General features: G+C 36.8%; 1 protein-coding gene across 1 annotated transcript; it reads right to left on the bottom strand.

Annotated features, from left to right (window-relative positions):
• Window positions 1-6,918: 6,918 nt before the first annotated feature.
• Window positions 6,919-19,507, bottom strand: LOC129281486 (synaptotagmin-15-like). The gene is made up of 7 exons (XM_054917417.2): window positions 19,504-19,507; window positions 18,803-18,954; window positions 17,287-17,439; window positions 16,153-16,323; window positions 9,981-10,107; window positions 8,253-8,435; window positions 6,919-7,753 (listed from the first exon to the last, which is right to left on the bottom strand). The coding sequence occupies exons 1-7, from the start codon at window positions 19,505-19,507 to the stop codon at window positions 7,626-7,628; spliced, it is 918 nt and encodes a 305-aa protein (XP_054773392.1). The 3' UTR covers window positions 6,919-7,625.
• Between the last annotated feature and the right edge of the window lie 503 nt (window positions 19,508-20,010).

Here is a 20,010-nt window from a genome sequence, read left to right as displayed (position 1 = left end):
ATGCTATTGTAGTTCCATTAATTTGATCTTTAAAATATGTTGATATTACAAGATAAGGGGTATAACTTCGACGGGTTGTCCTTATTTCCTCACAATGTTTAACGCACGGAGATTATTTGGATTCTTGCGACCATGGTTCTCAATATAATAGTAAAATAATGATATATTGATACGCGAAAACGTACGAAGTGGTAATATATATTCATGATATCAATATCGCCTACTTGTGAACTTTGCTGGTCATCAGGCTAGATCTGGTTTAATTTTCGAAATACTCAAATTACAGTTCAAGGACACCTGTAAAAAACCTGACAGGAAGAATCCCGACAGGAAGTCGTTGTTAAAGGAAACCAAAATACAAGGAGAGAATCCATTTTACCAGAAAGAATATATAGAATGAGAAGAGCAATCTGAAAATTGTTTCATTAAGATCGGTTTATACTTTCTATTGGCAAATTTGCTTCAAAATGGCTGATTTTGTGGACAACTTTCCATTTGTTTTGTATACAAATTTTCGGATTTTCCCCTTTATTTTTACATATTTCACATTATCTCATCCCGACCTTGACATATGTGGTGTAAATTATATTTTCCCATGGCATATGTTATGCTCAGAAGGAGGCAAGATGTAATTTGAAAGATAATGGGGGGGGGGGGATCAGAAAAATTGTATACAAAGCAAATGAAGAGCTGTCAAAATCTGTAATTCTGAAGCATGGTGGCCCCGGTGGGGGGGGGGGGGGGTTGTCCTTGGCAACAGTGGTGTAAAAATGTTTCTTCCAAAGGAAAAAACAAAAACAAAAACAGGGTCAAATGCAATTATGTTTTATATTGATATATTATTGATTATTACTAAATTAATTTGTACACTTTATATAAAAAATGTCACTTGAATTGAATGACCAAAATTGGTATATTCATTCATTCATTCATATCTAAAATCAATCAAAATAAATACCCTGTACAATTATTCTCAAGCTTGTTGACAAATGGGTTATTTAATAGTCACGACTTTTCTTGTTTTTATACACAAATCATTTACATAATATTTTCAGTGTAGTAAAAATATTCACACATTTTACATTTATCTTCAGACATAGGTACACTATACTCATCGTATTCACTGTTCGGCATTCGACTACATATATATTATACACACATGCATATTGATCTCTCTGATAGCTTTTAGAATATAAACATATATTACAATTAAGGAATTTATACAAGGTTATATATGTATATATTTATATATATATGTCTTCTTTTTTTGAAATATCTCTTTGATAAATTGACATAATTTCAAGAGCGTCCAGCACCGAAAATTTAGTGAATGTAAACATTGCTTCTGTTACATCCTTTCATGTACAGATATATCAATAATGGAATAACAAATAAACTAAATGTATTCAGTTGTATAAATACATAATTTTTGGAACAGACATGTTCAAAACAGAGTTGTAAAGTCTTTCCGTTTACCTCGAGATCAATTCCTATATATCATTTCTCAACTATACAATAAAATGGTATGTACATATATGTATATGTAACTTAAAAATTGGAACATACTGTATACATGGAATATGGAATGTCATCAGTTCTATTTCGATAGAGCGAGGTCGTAAACAAACAAAAAATAACCCAAATAGGGGAGCAAAAGATAGAACGGCCAAGTTAAGCTAGATCGCATGTTTTCGGTTACTTTCTGATTTCGTTTCCTGTACTGGTTGAATTTAAAGGGGAATCCAGCCTTGGTCATTAAATGTTGCGTTGGGAAGGAGAAAAATAAATTAAATAGAATGGTGAAAGTTTGAAAGAAATCGGACAGGCAATAAGAAAGTTATAGCTGCTTTATTTCAAATTGGCAACTGGGTAAGTAAATTATGACAAGGGGCAAGGACAACTTTCCCATAGGCCATGTACTTTATTATCAGGGATTTGTAGTTTTCTCCTAAGTACCCATTCCCCTGGGGCAGTAATCTAAATATAACCCAGGTAGTATATTGTTTTATGTCCTCATGAAAGAAAAATATAATTTGAAATAAAACTTTTGGGAAAAATGACATTTTAGCCATAATATGTATTGGAGTACATGGAAGAGTAGTCCTTGCCTGACATCACTATATGACATCCCATATGCGGCCAATTTGAAGTCTCCATGAGTATAGTGATTACCAATATTTACAACTTTTAAAAATTCACAACTTTCTTGTTGTTTGTCCAATATTGTTCAAACTTTCACCGATCAACTTGTCTGATTGTTCTTTTCCTTATAAAATCAAGTTTTTATTTGGGTTGGATTCCCCTTTAATAATAAGATCAGAAGCGGCACCAGGAAATTTGACGGGAAGGGGATGGAGGGGGGGGGGGGGGGCAAGATGACCGAATGTGACGGATTTTTTTTTTCAATTGACTTACAGGAGTATCTTACAGTTACACAACCCAAGCCTTAGTTGTTTTTTTAAACTCTTCTTCCTTGTTTCTTCCCTTTTCCCCCCTTTCCCCTCCTTATCTTCCTTTTTGTTCACTGTTTGAAAAATCGTAAGGTCGGATGCCCCCCTGCCCCCTCCTCAGCCGCCGTCCCTGAATCCGGCAAAGAATAAATTCCCAGTCAGTCGAAAATATTTATATACACATATTTTTGTGAGGACTGGTCTGCTTCTTCGGCATAATTTCTTAGCTATCCTTATCCTGTCGTAGATGGGGTAGTATACTGAGAAGACATGATCTCGACAGGTATATTACATGACACTGATTTTAACATTTATTAGTTTGAACCTAAACCGTCCAGCATATATAGGAAATAACATGATCTATTTTAACCGAATATGCGGTTGATTGATGTGATACAAGGGAGTCAATGAACGTCTACTTTTTATTTTCTTCCAGTTCGTACCTTTATCAAACATCACTTTAACGAAACTAAAGAACCTGTCACATGCTGACCTATTATCATACTGTTTCTAAGACAAACGCATTATTCCCCCCACACACAAAATATAAGATAAAAAGGGCACAGCATGACGTGTGGGAAAAACATTTGAAAACGGAATATTTGTATGTTCTTCTCCTCTCCCTCTTTAATTTTCTTTTTTTGTCATCATTTACTCTGGGGAAGGGGGTAGTCAAATATATTGCTGTACACATGCGTCATTAAAAAAAAAAAAAAAAAAAAAACGCGTTGAAAGTGGTGTTTTTCAGTTTTAGACGCGGGCTGCGCGTGCACTCGTTCAGGGTATCAAAAACACCGATTTTCACAAAAAGGGTGGTTTTGAAAGACTGATCTGTGGTCAATCACGGGGCCAAAAGTATTTAGGGTATGTTTTTCCAAAGCCTTTTCCTCCTTGTTTGCGACAACTTGTTTAGGGGCCAAAAAAGTGTAAATGAAGCCCGCGAAAAAGTTGTTAATGGGGTTAATTTGCACAAAGAGAAAAGCTCGTTTAAGAGGTGTCTGGAAATAACTTTGTCACGCATGCATACAGCAATACAATTTACTGCCCCCCTCTTTTTATTTCTATTTTCACTGCATGGGGACATCATAGGTACGGTCTTCCATGCTTCCATTCTATTTACCGGTCGTGACAAGTAAAATAACAGCACGATTTTGTTACTGAATGATAACGTATTACGAAAATTATTAGACGGAAGTAAACGGCACTGATAAAGGTGAGAAAAACAAGGTTTCAACGCTCAACAACCATTTTTTCTCAAGAGACTTCTTCCATTCACGTGTATATCACATAAGTATAATTATGTACTAAATTCTTTGTCTCAATGCATTTGTTCATGTTATTTCTTTAAATTTTTTAAAATCTATATTTCCTGTACAATCTTTTGATATGTCAGTATAACAAGAAACGACAAAACTTGCGGACTTCAATTACATGATTTTGACTAGTCACATGACATATTTCAGCCAGTCATATGATTTGGAACAGTTTGTAACTTTACGAACAATAAACGCTGGATGCATGAGCCAAAAACTTGTTAAGGTTTCAAGGAACCACGCAAACCGTATGCCTTAATATATAAATAATTAAAATATCGACATCTACGTTGCGTTTTCAATCATATTTAAATGAAGCAGTTAACTTTGAATTCACAAAGTTATTTATCATTCTTTCTATTTACACATATTCCAGCGCTAAAAATAAATACAGCTGTGATTATAACATTTTTTTATCGCACTTTTGTTTTAAGCAATAGTTGGAGAGATTTTTATGCCATCAGTGTCTTGTAATGTTTTAGTGGTTTAAAAAGGAATGCTTAGCTTAGCGATCAAATCTATGAAACATGCCCCCTGTATCAGAAATCGCAAATTTGGTAACATATTTTTTTTTGGCGAAACATGCAAATAAGAAATAAATGAAATGAAATATTTTGAATCCATTAATCAATGAAAAAACACATGACATAGAACATCAAAAGAACTTTATGTAAAGGGAAGCTTTCTTGTAACTTCTGAAGGTTTCCATGGCGAAGAGGAATAGTGTCGTAGGTTTCACGGTACACCATGTATCTTTCTTGGGCAAGAAAGATACATGGTGTACCGTGAAACGTACTTCACTATTGGGAAGCTTTCTTGAAAAAAAAATGCATTTTAAAATGTGTACACTCAATATCTAAATGCTTACATTGTCATAATTTCATCCATTTCATCCAGAGCATCATTCATCAATAATCAATTAAAATATACTTTTTTTCAATTTCATTTATTTACAAAGTAAATATTACTTACACATACTCGAAAAAGGTATGTCTCTGCTACGAATTCAACGTGTCTTTAGCATTTCATAATATTCGAATAAAATTCCCTTAAAAATACCAAATCCTCGGCGGAGTCACTAAAATCATCTTAAAATATTTTAAGCACAGATAATATATCAAAATATCAATTAAGTCCAGACATTTTGTTTTGGGGATAGGGGCGTGGGCGGGGGGTTAACTGTAAATGCGCCACGCCCATATTGTGTCTTAACCAGAAAAAAAAACAAAACTAATAGCCGATATTCCCCTTTTGTATGTCTTATGGTCTCACTGTGTAAGACCATGGACCTAGTAGGTCCATGGAAAGACGATTCAATAAAGTGCTGGCGGTGGGGGATGTTTTTTTTCTACGCCGAATAATGGCGGCGCAACAAGGGACAGTCCCCTATGGTTTTCAAATTGTGAAAGAAGGAGAAAAAAAGGACAGGTAATAAGAAAGAAGCAATAGAGTATTAAAAGGAAACGCCATGTGATTTTGTAATAGCCAGAAAACATGACGTGATCTATATATGCCCCCAAGAAAAGTGAAAGGTTAAATACTTGCCTAATACAAAAACGCTCGCCATTGACTGACACAACCTATAAACACGTTTGATCATGATCTATAAGTAAAGTTCTCAACCTCTGCATATAAAAACTTAAGAGCCCCATCTACGACAGGCTGTAATACCACGGAACCTTGCCACATTATAACATAAGTTGTCGCTGATAATAAATAAACCTGCGAAAAAATCTCTAAGCTTATGTTGTCTTCACAAAACAGTAAAAAATTAAGTTTCGCTTCAACTAGTCAACATCATGAACATGGTCAAGTGGAATAATTTTGCCCTATATACAGATAGCTTATATGATCTGAAAGTGGAGAGCTGTGTTATATATGAAACTTGTACGAAACTCTTGTGGCAAACGGGTTATCAGCTGATCAAATGTATATTTTCACTATTATATATTATATCTGAAAGATGACACAAAAAATTCGGCACTGATCTCCAAACAATTATACCAACGTGCGCACTCAGTTTGTCAGAAATTTATTGTTTTCATGTTCTATTCTGATGAAAAAAAGAAACCTGTCTGCAGATGGATATTGCCAGTCGCAGCCCCTTTGCGAGCAGTAAGCAGTGTGTCAAATTTAATCATGTTATTTCCGAAAAAACAAAGCACTATAATATACGAACGTGAGTTTATAAAATTAATCTATCATCATAATCGTTCCTTTCAAAACTTTTGCTCCGCTCCCAAACAGTTACGGCAAACATGGAAATTAATCAAAAAGTACTGTAATGACTCCACATGCCATCTTTACTGCACGTACTTATCCAATACTCATATCAACCAACTTCGCCCCAGGAGATTTATATGAAAATGATGATGACTAGAGAGGTTTATAACCATTTTATTGGAATATAATCAACACAGGGAGTCCGTTTAGACTTCTTTCCCTACTAAATTCAATAAATGATCCATTATTTCTTCTTCGGCTTTGCCCATTACAGTTACCTATCTTTGGTCAGGTCAACAAAACAGTGATCTCTTTAGAATCTCGTTACCGTACTTTGTCGAATTGCTCAAAGGGATTCTTTCAAATCTCTCGACTTGCAACCCTTTCTTTCATCCAAAACATTAAATTGATTGTGAAACCGTTGTAATAAGTTGATCATACCGACGGGAATATGTTCCTTTATTCGGATCAATATCTTCATTTCCTTTCTGGCATATTCAGGACAAGGTATCCAGGGGAGTGTTTCATCAACATTTTCATCCGACCAGTTGTCAGATCTGACATCTTTCTCTGATGTTGATTGGCTGAGAGGTACTGTTACTATGGTAACTGTCGGATAAAATGGGACTTGTCGGATAAAACGTCCGACAAGTCCTTTCATGAAACGCCCCCCTGATCACGATGGCGGTCTTACAAACAAATATTTGTGTGGTATAGTTGACGGAAGTTCAGCCCCGCTGTACTTTATAACCCTCACCAATGTTTCCTTCTTTCATGTCTTTGACCAAGTAACATGTGAGACATGTTAACTCAGACGAATCATGGCTTGTCCTTTCGAATCACCTGCGTTTTGTAACTCAAGTTGATCTACAATGAATTAAAAATATCCTATCGACAGAATGAAGTATATGTAGATATCTTTTTCATTTTTTCGTTATGATTACTTTCAGTTGGCGCTTTCGTTGTCGATGAAATAGGTGACTTCGTCCTGAATAATTGGTCATGTTGGTACAGGCATTGAAATTACAAGTTCATGGTACGGTAGAGGAGCTCAACGAGTATGACGCTTTTGTAAATAATGTCAAGATACACGTCACAGTGTTGTCTTGGTTGATGGTTTCAAAAGGTACGGCATTTCAATCCCACTTTATTCACAATCATCCAACATGTTAACATTCATATGCTATTTAAGATGGGATAGAGAATTGGGCAGGAGACTGGTTCAGGTTCTGGAATCAACGTTTCCGACGTTACGTTGGGTCCTCTGGAGGTGCGTCCTACAATTTGTGTCCACAGGGTAGGCCGAAGAGCGAGTAATGCGTCACCAAAAGCATACAGCCAGTTGTTCCCCAAAAGTATCCATTCGTATCCAGAAACAACTGGAAACTTCAAATGTCAGTCACTTTCATACACTCTTGTATTCCACGTCTCTGCTCTCAATCACAACCTTTTGCTCTTTAACAAAATTAATTTTCTCACTCTCTTTCACTCCTCCCTCTCTCTATCATCCATATTCACTCTTTTCACCTGGAACTCCTTGCTCTATCTTACGCGGTCGGTCGTACACAGAGATGGTCATACACGGGGCCTGCTCCGTCGCTGTACCTAAAGGGTTTGGTAAAAAGTAAAGTTCTAATATTCACGTCAAGGAGTGCCACTGTGAAATGGACTCTTTGGGATGACTGACCATGTCATTCCAATGCTCCAATTCTTTTCCCCGAGCGTACATGAAAGGACCGACGACCACTCTGCCGATCTGCTTGTCACCTGGAAAAAAAGAAATCACCAGAGAGAGGAGAAATAGAGATGGTACATATATGTATCAGAAGAACCATGCTGGCATTACCCAGAAGTGACACAATTGCCACACACTAACTTCATTGTCTCGGCATGCTGTAATTCTCGTTTGAATTAAAACTAGATGAGATCTAGAGATAATGTTCTAATTAAATAACTTAACGCGTATAAAGCATATAAAAGTTCCAAATATTTTTTTTATCAACTTGTACACAGAATATTATATTATTTAAGATCAATTCCAATTCGGCAGAAAAGTTCTGGTAAGGCCTATCTTTAGTTTGACACTACGTTAGGTTGATATATAGTTGTTCCAATTGACATTATTAGTACTTTCAACATAGTCGTCATAATTATCATCATCATCATCATCCTGATTATCATCATCATCACCATCACCATCATCATCATTATCATTATCATTATCATCATCATCATCATCATCATCATCATCGTTGACACAACTCACCTTTGACCCCAGGCGCGTGCTGCATAACGGCCACTAAGATACTGTACATGTCGAGGCCATCTGGTGGAAGCTTAAAATGAAATGACTCGTTAAAGGTTGGTGAGGGATTCTTCTTGACGACCTCCGTCTTTTTGGCTTTGACCACTTTTCCAATGTTCATCATACTTACTTTGACATAGCTATCTGTTAGTCAGAGGGAATAAAGAAGAAGAAGTTAATGGGGGTCGCGGAGCGATTTTGAAATGGAGGGGGTTACGAACATACTTTGAATACAAAAATGATGGTCACTTTCATGTTGGCTGAACAAATTTGCTAGTTCCAATTTCGAGAGAAGTGGTTAACGCTCAGTATAAGATCATTCATAATTCAGCTAGCAGGTTGTGACGATAGGTGTTCCAATGAAGCTCATTTTATTACTAATTGTAGACCTGATGGCTGCAAATAGGTAGGCTGTACAGTATGCTAAGTTCTGCCCGATTAACTTATATTTATTTGTACTTGTAGATGATAGAAATGAAAGAAGACTATCAATTGTATCCAAGGAAGGACTAACAAGCAGTGGAGTCATAATTATGGCAGTGGGTGTGAATTTCTGGCTTGAAATCAAACTGCTTTACTTGGTGCCGTTTCCATGGACTGTTTAAAGAATCCCTGCTGCAACGGAGAGAAGTGCGTGGAAGATCGCAATGGTGGCCATAGGGACAGTCTCACCGGCAAAACCGACTCCAGACCGACCAAATCCATTACGTTATTTCCAATGACGTACCAGTGGTTGGTTTGGAGTCGGCTTCTTTGGTGTGACTGTAGCATAATGGCAGAGGATGCCATGGAGAGTGAGGACGGGGAGAGGGAGCGGATGGGGGGGGGGGGGGTAATTGCCCATAGTCAAGACTCAGGGACATGGCTTAATGATCCGCCCTTTCATCAAAACACTTATGACCGTTAACTGAGGCACTCAAGCTGAAGTAGGAACCAGCTACATTTACAGGAAATCCCGGATTGGTTTCAAGACGCCATTCTCTGCGAATGGGACCAAAGTCTACCTACGCATTTAGCGACACTTGAGACATTTTTTTTTACAAAGGTATATGTAAATGTATACATATATATATATATACATATATATATATATATATTATATATATATATATATATATATGTCGGTATGTCGTGCCACGGAATACTTTTCATGTAGTGAACGAGATATACATCCAGGATTCGGCTAATAGAAAATAGGTGTAGATTAAAAAGTAAATTTCTATGAGTGGAATTGAATTTTATAGTCTTCTTATACCGTAGGTTCCTCACTTCAACGTTAGAATTGATACAACCTTACAGTAGAAGTCAATTTCAAAACATCCCAGAATACGTGCGCTTGGAGTTAACATTTACAAAAAGTTTCATAGGGTCCGAATGACTGTCAAAAAGTAAACACACACCCACGTACATGTTGTACTCATACTTTTTATTTTCATGTTCGAACTATAATTGATTTATGAGGCTTTATATGTAAAAGTAGGCCAATTGGGAGAAAATTCATGTTTACTTGAATTCAATCGAGTTGAATCTACCTTTTGGAAGCAGACATGTTAAAATGCACGTTATAAATTTATCATGTCACCAGATTTCATTGCAAAACTGAAGTTGTATATATATATATATATATTGTTTATTTTGTAAAAATAATCGTATATATTCTTTTAAAAAATGATTATGGCATCAACCTACCGACATGTTGAAAGGCATCGAGCATTTTGAAACCTCTTCCTTCAGCAATAACTACAGTTAGTCGCTCGTTTGTGTTGTTGTAGTTTAATGAGAAGTGGATATCGCCCGTCTCCGAAGATGCAGGTTGCTGTTAGATTAAAAGAGAAGAAGTGGAATAATATAGGAGACAAAGCATAGCCTTAGGGAACCCTTCAATCCTATAGTGAAATATGGGTTAAGATGACAGATTAAGGTTTCTAAAGAACCATTTGCATTAGGAAACAACCATACAGACAAATTGAAAGACTAGTTTGTAAATTACTTTTGAAACATTTAATCAAAATTATGCTGCGAACAAAACACATGAATGTCATTTACGACACGATATGTGATAGAGGTTTCTAATGCATGAAAAGTCAAATATACTTTACTGAGTTTAATAGTTATAAGGAATAGGCTTAAGAAAAATATGATTATATTAAATATGGCAAAAATAAACGATTGGTAATGTCAGAAGGACGAATAAAAAATAAAAAGTGATTCTACTGGACTTTAACAAAAACTTTACATTAACGCAATTATAATCTAAAAAGCAATACGAAATAAAGACATGATGATGTCAGTCAAAGAAGATTTGAAAGAATCACGATAGGGAATCCATTGAACATTCAAAGAAAACTTTACATAAAAAGCAATTATGTTACTATAAACAATGATTCGGAAATAAGTGCTTGATGATGCCAATACAAATGCAAATCAAGAATGCTCAATACAAAAGAATCATGTTAAGTAAAGGTAATATATACTGGACAGTGGCGCCGGGCCGGCTGGACTATTTGGACAATGTCCTGCCAGATTCTCTTTATAAACATGCACTGACAGAAACCTTTTAAGGTTAAAGTGATAAATCATGTGCAAGTTTTTGACAGAAAAATACCAAGGGAATAGTACTTCCATAGCAGTGGATAGGAAAATGACATGTATTGATGCAAAAATGAACCGTTAAGAAGAAATATACTGAGCAAATCGTTTGTGGCAGATGCAAGGAAAGACAAAGAGGGGAGGGGAAAAGGAGAGAGAGAAAGGGGGAGGTAGACAGATAAAGTAATAGATAGAGAGATAAAGATATAGAGAGATAAATCTAGTAAAGAGAGATATATATATATATATCTAGATAGAGGGAGAGAGAGGCTGGGGAAAAAGGGATATAGTTTTGTTGACTCCCTCGGTGGCTGTAATGGTGACGTCAATTGAGAGATTGCGATAGGGTCGCTGAACGCTCAACCTAAACATAGGAGTGAACATATTGTTGACAGTCCCTTTTACCACGCAATTTGACACATTCTTGACTTGCCATTCTAATTCCTTATTTCCAGTGTCTTCATCATTTGCCCTTTTTAATTACTATATCGTATCATTCGTATGTTTTTTTTCTTGAAAACCCTTAGATCTTTATGATAACCGATTCTTTTTACTGGTTACTATTATATTCTTTTTTATATCGCTGCTTTTATTTTTGTATTAATTTTTGTCCACATTTTGTCGCCCATATACTTCATGTACATTTCACAATCTATTAATATTCTCATTCTTTCAAACGTTCTCTTTTCATTTCCTTACTAACCATTAGTATTCTTTTTCGATGAATCCCCACCATTCACTTGTGAATTTCTAAATTGTCAGGGTTAATGATTTATCGCACAATTTTTCTTCGTCTTATCAACGTATTCACACGAACATGCATCTACCAATGTGGTTCAAGGAAGGGACGAAATGGCATGATGGTATACTCTTTCCCTTCTTTCATGTACATACATGATACATGTACTTGTTTGATATGCACATGTACACGACTGTAACTGTTAGTAAACGAGAAGTATTGGAAGCCAATGTTTACTCTTCTTTGGGTGCAAGATGGAAGTTAGGCGTTTGGGTGTGTCTTAAAGAAACAAAATATATGACCTAGCACCAGTCACGTTTCTAACGTTCAACTCTGAGTGAACTCCTTCAATGAATATTTCCATTATGATTTGGCCATATCTTTTGTGCCATTTTCCAGTTTGCTTGGAAAACACTCTGTCAATTATTGTGCAAGGTCTGAATCATTATCTAGGATGACATGAACATTATGCAATTATCCCCACTATTTTAGTCAACTCAATGCTCTACAAATTACAGTGGAAAAGCTAATCACAAAGTAACACAGCCCCCATTAGTGGTGTATACTTCCCACTCAGTATCTATCTAAGATGTCTAATGCATTCCATGCAGGCATTGTTAGCGTTATTATCTCACTAATTTTCATGTCCATGATCAGATAATCCAACATTCCCAATCGATGGTGAAACAAGTACATTCTTGAATGCCTGACTGTAGATATCAGTTCATCTTATAACGATCACTTATGTCATCTATGTCCAAATATCGTGTTACCAACCTTACATAATATACAATTTTATATAACTTGTTTTGTAACTGTAATGAAATACATGTTTTCTTGAGCTTGAATTATTTTATCTAATTTCAGTTTATTTTTTAGGGAACATATTATTTGATATACATCGTTTTAAACATAATGTACACATTCATTGAATGACTATCCAGACTTATTAAATTTATTTAATAATTAATTTTTAGTTACACTGGTCACTATTCACAACCAAATTAATCACGACTTAACTTCAATTCATTAAATCTAGGGTACATGCTTTTACTAAGTGTGATTTTTTTTCACCAGATTAAAATAGTCAGTGGTCAGCCCTTTCGTTACTGAGTTTTCCTCTCTTTTCTTATCTGTTTATCATGTTCTTTTTTTCCTGACATTTCATGTCTTGTCTCGTATTATGTGTCTTGTCCTTCCTCTCTACTTCTTCTTTTTTATTCTGTCTAATGTGCAACACTTTCTTCAATGCGGAGGCCTCCTCGTGTGACTCAACCGGCATCTGGGTCCCGTAACACAAAGGATAGCGATTAATCGTACGCTTGATTTTAACGATTGATTGTACATTGTAGTCAATGCAATCAATCGTAGAAAAATGTTCTACGATCATTGCTAAGCTTTGTGATACGGGGCCCTGGTATGTAATTCAAAATACCGATTATCCCGGTCTGAAAAAAAATAATGGCAGGGCCCGCTGGGAGAACAGTTTTCGGAACTGAAGTGGCTACCCTGGGTAAATATGCCGATATTATTATTATTTTTATTATTTCCACCGGTTGCCCCCCCCCCCCAATTTTTTCCCTTTCTTGTATACGCATAAACGATTTTTAGTACCCAGGCAGTATTTTTTAAGCAGGATCCTCACTTTACAGGCATGACTTTGATCCCCATTTCCACAATCATAGGCTCTATTTTAAGTGTTTTTTTTAATGTTAATCCCTTGATTTGTACCTTATTTATATTACTTTGTATTACGTTTGAATGGAAATGGAATAAGAAATTGAATTGAGTATTTTCCAATGTTTCACCCTGTTTAAATGCATTTACGTCACACTCTTCTTCTGCTCCATCATTCTCCACTATGTCCATAAATCCACCTTCATGCTTGCTATGTACAGTCACACCAACAAAACAGATTCGTAACCGACCAATGGTACGCCATTTTAAACAGTGTAATAAGTTTGATCGGTTTGGAGTCGGTTTCGGTGGTGTAACTGTCGGCATTGCACTGTCATCTCCGAGGTGATCTTCTCCGGAGGAAGCCCGGATTTCTGGGGCACCTTATCGATTCACTGAACGTGTTCATGAATAATTCTTTTTCGCCTCCAGGAACTGTTTGTCTCAGTAAGCCGTTGCTGATCATACCCTCGAATTGTTGGCGAAGCCTGGCAATGGGCACATCCCGTTGCCGAGAGTGTTCTCAAGGTGTTGCCTGTCCTACGCGACAGTTAGCTATAAAACCGGCGTTCGACCTTAAAGCGAGTGTCCGTCCAGATCAACCGCTACGTCAGAAATTGCGCGCCATAAAAATTGGGGGAAGTGGGAAAGACTACTTTGGGGTGGAAGAAGAAAAGAGATTGCGGGGAAATCATTTCCATGTCATCTGGTGCCCGCCCACTAATCGAATCCAGTACGCAGCCTGGACTTGTTAATCGCTTCCTATCTTCCCCAAAGGTCAGTGCAATTGAAGGGATTTCTGTCCTCATGCACATTTAATGACTTGAAATGGGCTGAATTCCGGCGTTGGACGGTTCAATAATGATCCATAATTCAATAAATGGATTCAATTTCCAAGGTTCATGAGTAATCTAAAATGAATGGCGCCGTGGGAACATTTAATGCATAAAATTATTGGGAGAAGGGATTTCTATTTATGTTTCAACTAAAGAGGGTTCAACATCGAGTATATTATGTCCATAAAATATTGCACATGATAAGGACAAATGAGTTTGTGAGTCGGAAATCACATGAATTGTTTGACCCGTAAACAGTACAATTGCTAACATGGCCATATAATAGCTGAAAAAATTAAACATTCATGAAATGTTTTATATTTTCACCCCATAATACTTTATAGTTGTTTATTGAGTGAAGAGACAATAAAGCCTATCGAAAGCATAAAATCGACATCTGATAAAAAAAAACAAGAAAATTAATTTGTTACATTAACTGATGCCTGTGACATATGCATAGCGATGTTCAATTTCTTCTGCCGTTGTTACAGGGTTCCACAATTGCACTCTTTTGGGCAATTAAAATGCTAGACTCTATGTGAGTATACATTTTAATACAATTGGACACGCATTATTATGCAACTATATTGTGCCAATATCTCGCTATGTATGAATTAAACTACATGCCTAGTTGTGTAGTGGTGCTTGAACACGGCGTGACATAACCAGATAATACGCCCCAAAGGCTTATATCTTGTCCTAAGTGACCAAAGTGCTCACACGTCGTTAGGTATACCCTCAAAGCACAAGGACGTCTGTATGCCCACGTCTAACCTTGCCACTTTCAGAGAAGAAGTGTATCTATCATGTTCTTCACTTGCAGATGTTTCCGCCGCACTATTTCAGAAATCTTTAATTTCTTGACGTCATTGCTACTTCATGCCTGGTAGAGCTTGCACAGCTCAATGGCCGGGTGAGAATCTTTCTACTCGAGACTCAAGATCGCAAAGGCTCCAGTCAGTTACAAAACGAGCCGACGTCCTACGCCATTTGTCAAGTGTATCGAATACATGTCAATCTGAAGTACACGTTATGTTCATCCGTTAATCCTAAAAAGAACTAAAGGTACCGAGATCACTCAACATGCCTGAGCTAAAAGGTGCTCTAAGATAAAGTTCCTAAGAGGTACACGACAGATTGTGATGAAAGTTAGAAATTGGATATCGGCAAAATACATTGAAGGGCTTGTCATCTTGATCAAGGAATCAAATTTGTACCGTATCGATTTTGGATGTGAAAATAATTCAAGTCAGTCGCTTTGAGATATCGTGCTACAGTGGTTAATTACCTGACCAATCAAAGGTTCGACGATTCGAATCCAATGTACAGCATCCACTGTTAAGATTACAATAAGCATGCCAAAACACAGATAAAAACAATCGCCAGCAGTAGCAGAGACAAGTGAAGAGAAAGTCTTTAAAATCAATGATAAAAATGTAATATTCATTATTATCATTGTCCTCCAGCTGTAGTCTCTGTTGTGCTTCTTCGGGAAGAGACAGCTGCTTGAATAAAACTTTGCTTTGTTAAATTGCAGTCATGTAGGCGCCTTGGTTGTAGGATGATATGAGTGCATGAGGATGTGTGTTTGTGTGTGTGTTGCATGTGTGGATGGGGTGGATGTGGTGAGGGCGCAGTAACGGTATATGCTCACGGGGATAGGCGAGTCGGTACTCTGGGGTTTTCAAAACCACTGTCATCCGACCAATTGAAGTAATAGCTTTCCCCTTCTTCCCTCTCTACAGCCTTATAGCCCTTCCTGCAATTACACAACTTAATTGAAGGCCTAACCACTTGTAAGTCTAGTCATATACTATCCCTGCTTGTAGGAGCACTCTGTCGTTCCCAGAGGCTAATGGAAGACGAAAAAAACAAGATCAAGAACAATCTTCACATCGTGTTTCATGAAGCATCTTGGCAGTGATTTTTCACTGACAAATTTGCTCTAAGCCAATAAATATTAAGGATTTCGGTAGCTTATAACGATGGTCAGTCAAAACCACTGATATTCTTCACCTACCTCATTGACCTCCTTCTCCAGATCCAGCCACATGACAACTTTCTGATGAGCCTCATAGTCCATGTCTTTGAGAGGGTAGGTACAGTGGCCGATCAGCCTGTGCTTCTTGGAGCGATCTACGTCATAAACGGAGAGACGAAGGGTGCGCTGCTGCAACGCTTTGAACGTAACCTGCGATCAAAGAGAGATTTCTTATTCAATATGAAAAATCACAGAAAAGTATTGATTAACTACGCTAACTTTTTGAAAAATCAAAATCTCGAAGAATTCAAGAAAAGGGTGATTTGCTCGACTTAAAATAATAATGAAACTCTCACTTATGATTTTCAAGTTACATAGAAGGTTTCATTATTGGATATGATGTGATGGGGGAGGGAGGAGGGGGGGGGGGGGGGCAAGAAGACTTAAAGATGTTGTGATTTTTGTCTATCTAATTATGATAGCCTTCCTCAGGGCCCTGGGAACGATTTTTTTACTGGGGGTGCTGATGTAAATTTTAAAAGAAAGAAAAAAAGGTTTTCATTTTGGTTACATTCTTCCATTTGTACTCATATTCTAGTATATCTTTGGGTGCTGCATATGGAGAATAATACACGCAGCACCCCCAAGGCACTTTTTTCGGGTGCGTCACCCAAAGCACCTCCACTTCCCATGCAGGGCCATGACCTTCTTTCTCATTCACCCCTTTTTGTTAATCCTTCTTCATTACTTGGAAAACTATCACTTTATTGGCGATATGGTCATATACGCTATCTTATCTCAGCTTCTCTTCAGAACGTTGTTACTCAATCTGTCCCAAAGTGTTTTCAAAATTTGAAATACAATGTGTAATACACTATGATACCATCGTTACACAGTTAAATCAGAGCATTTCAGTGTGAATCACATCTTCAAACAGTCCACCCTGTAAACACATTGTGCACACTTAAACTACAGAGGTGTCTGTAAAATTAGATCACTTTAATCGTTTGTGATCACACTGTGAACATTCACACTGTTGAGGCATCCACATTGTGGACACACTGCGACACGGTGCTCTTTCCTGCAGGGAATCGTCACGTGACTTTAACCAACGGTAACTATTACTTACTATCACCTTGTAGTGGGGTGAATAATACAATCAACACTACATACCTGGAAGACGAAGCTTTCGTCGAACTTGGGGTTGCAAGTTTTCCGTTTGACCTTTGACTGGAGGTGACGTCTTTCCTCCGGAAGCAGAAAGACTTTCACCAGCGGATCGCACTGGTTGGCACTGCCTAGTGTCCTGCTGGGTAAGTTTTTGGACTGGATTTTGAAGAAAAAAAACCCATTGAAACCGGATAATTATATTTTCCATTAGTACGTTGGGTATCGTGGAAGAAATAGCAACGGTGGAACGCAATCTGTGTAGCGTTTCATCAACATTTTTGTCTGACAAGTTTTCCTTCATTTCGATTGGCTGAGAAGCACTGTTACTATGGTAACTGTCAGATAAAACGCGACTTTTTGAATAAAGAACATGTAAAACGTTCGACAAGTCATTCCATCTAACACTCCCCTGATTTCAACCAGTTGGAAAGACCATTATGGCTTGTATTTTTCAATTTAATTTAATTAAACGCAAATTACACAACTCTTTCTTCAATATTCCTGCTTAAATAATTCTCCACTACTTATAAAGCAATATCTTGCGCCTTATTTATCTGACTTAGGATTCACTCGAGAAATTTGCTAAAAAAATTAAATACACTTCTTAGAAAAGATTGAAATAATAATAATGATAATGATAATATTAATAACAATAATAATAATCATAATCATGATAATAATAGTAATGATAATAAAAATAATAATAATAATGATAGTGATAATGATAATAATATTACAAAACAATAATATTATTAACTACATAAACGGGACACGTGATATAGCGCTTCTTATATTGATAGCGTTTTAAACCAGGGCATTATTGCAACGTTATTGGTTTGTAGGAACAATCAATTGGAACTCTTAAACAAAGGGAAACGTGGCTGTATTCGTGATGTTCCACCTTGGCGCGACATGCTTCACTTTCACGTGATAAAGTGTGATCTTATCTACTCGAAAACTCGGCTGCTTAGATTCCCCTTCCAGATTGTAAAAAATGTATATTAATTATTGACAGGAGGTGTATAATAATCCATAAATGTATAGGTGGCACAACATTGCGTATGTAAGAATAATTCTAAAAAGTGAGGAGCTGGCGAAAAATTTTGCCTTTTTTAAAATGATATTTTGATTTTGGCAAAACGGATCCTAATCAAAGGATAGGCTGAAAATACATCACGTGACCAGTCATTTATTTTTGCTTCCAGGAAAACGTGCTAAAGACTGGTACATGTACTAATGACGGCTAGTCCTATTGACCGGTCATTTTACTTCCGGGGGGGGGGGGTGGGGTGTTAGGATGGTTTATCAAATAACAGGAATCCACGTACCTATTTTATCAAGCATATTTTATATTTCATTTTGCTCGCAGATGACATTATTTTTCACACGCTTGTTCATGTAAAACAGTCCAAACACCCTCGTCTCTGCTTCGGGTGTATTAGAACTATTCCAAAGCTACCTCGTATTTGAAATTCATACTTATGCCCTCCATGACGTGTTTTATTTTATACTATCATACCTTAATGAGAGAAACGACAAGGCGTTCGGATTCGAGCTCGTACTCCACAGCGAACCATATCCGGCCGATATGGTCGTCGGCGAAATCGGACTCCTCTTCCTCGTCTTGAAGTTTGTAGAGCTCGGGATTCAGACCACCGAGTACGAAGGCACCTGTATGGAAGAAAGAGAGAGAGAGAGAGAGAGAGGGGGAGAGAGAAGAGACAAAGACATACATTAATATCGACGAGTTATTGAAACATGATAAGACTAATTAAAATATTAGAAAGATGTGGTTACGAAGGCAAATTGTCAATTTGGTCTTCACCCGCGTCGTCTATTTTCCGCTTGAATTTACCCCACATAAATAGTTATAATAATAATAATAATGATAATAATAATAATAATGATAGTAATAAAAATAATAACAATAATAATAATAATAACAACAATAGTAATAATTATAACAATAATAATATAGGACTTGTATAGCGCACGTATCCACCTTGCTAGGCGCTCAAGGCGCTCCTATATTACCCCGGCTATCAGCCAGTCTACCGTTTCCGGTGCTCACAGCCTTTTTGAGGAATTACTTCCTGCCGGTGCCAATTTACCTCATTACGATAAATGCTACTTCGTCTACAACCAGTTCGTCTACTAACCACTGGTATGATGGCCATGTAGCCCAATTAACATTCTGTATAATTTACAAATAGGCTATACCCATTTCGTCAAATATCTACTGAGTCCAACACCACTTAGTCTATAGGGGTGAGGTGAACTAATCAAATATCTCTACTTGATTTTTTCTGCTTTGTCAAGGATCTACCCTGGAGACAAAGTAACAAAAAAAATCAGAAGATGGAGTAAAAAAACAAACTGAGCAACCATGCCAACTGGGACTATAGGATAATTCGACTACAAAGTGGGTATTAGATCAAAAATTGTATAACCAAACGGCAATCTAAGAACAAATGAGTTCAGCACATATGATAGGAGACTGTATCAGAAGGAGGCCAACTTCCTGTAGGCCAAGGGAGTATAAACATGATTAACCGGTTACGAGGCATCCCCAATTTTTAATTTATTCGATTAGAACATGATTAAAGCAAATGTTGACCTTTTTGAAACAAAACTACAATTCTGTGATAAATTTTGACATAATATTAAAGGAATTATATAATATTTTACAATTTTCCCTTTGCTTACATAATGATTCCTTGTTCTATT

Source organism: Lytechinus pictus, chromosome 18, assembly GCF_037042905.1.
Source record: "Lytechinus pictus isolate F3 Inbred chromosome 18, Lp3.0, whole genome shotgun sequence".
In the NCBI taxonomy this organism is placed as follows: domain Eukaryota; kingdom Metazoa; phylum Echinodermata; class Echinoidea; order Temnopleuroida; family Toxopneustidae; genus Lytechinus; species Lytechinus pictus.
Note: the sequence above shows the minus strand (reverse complement) of the source record. Positions and strands in the feature narration are given on the sequence as shown.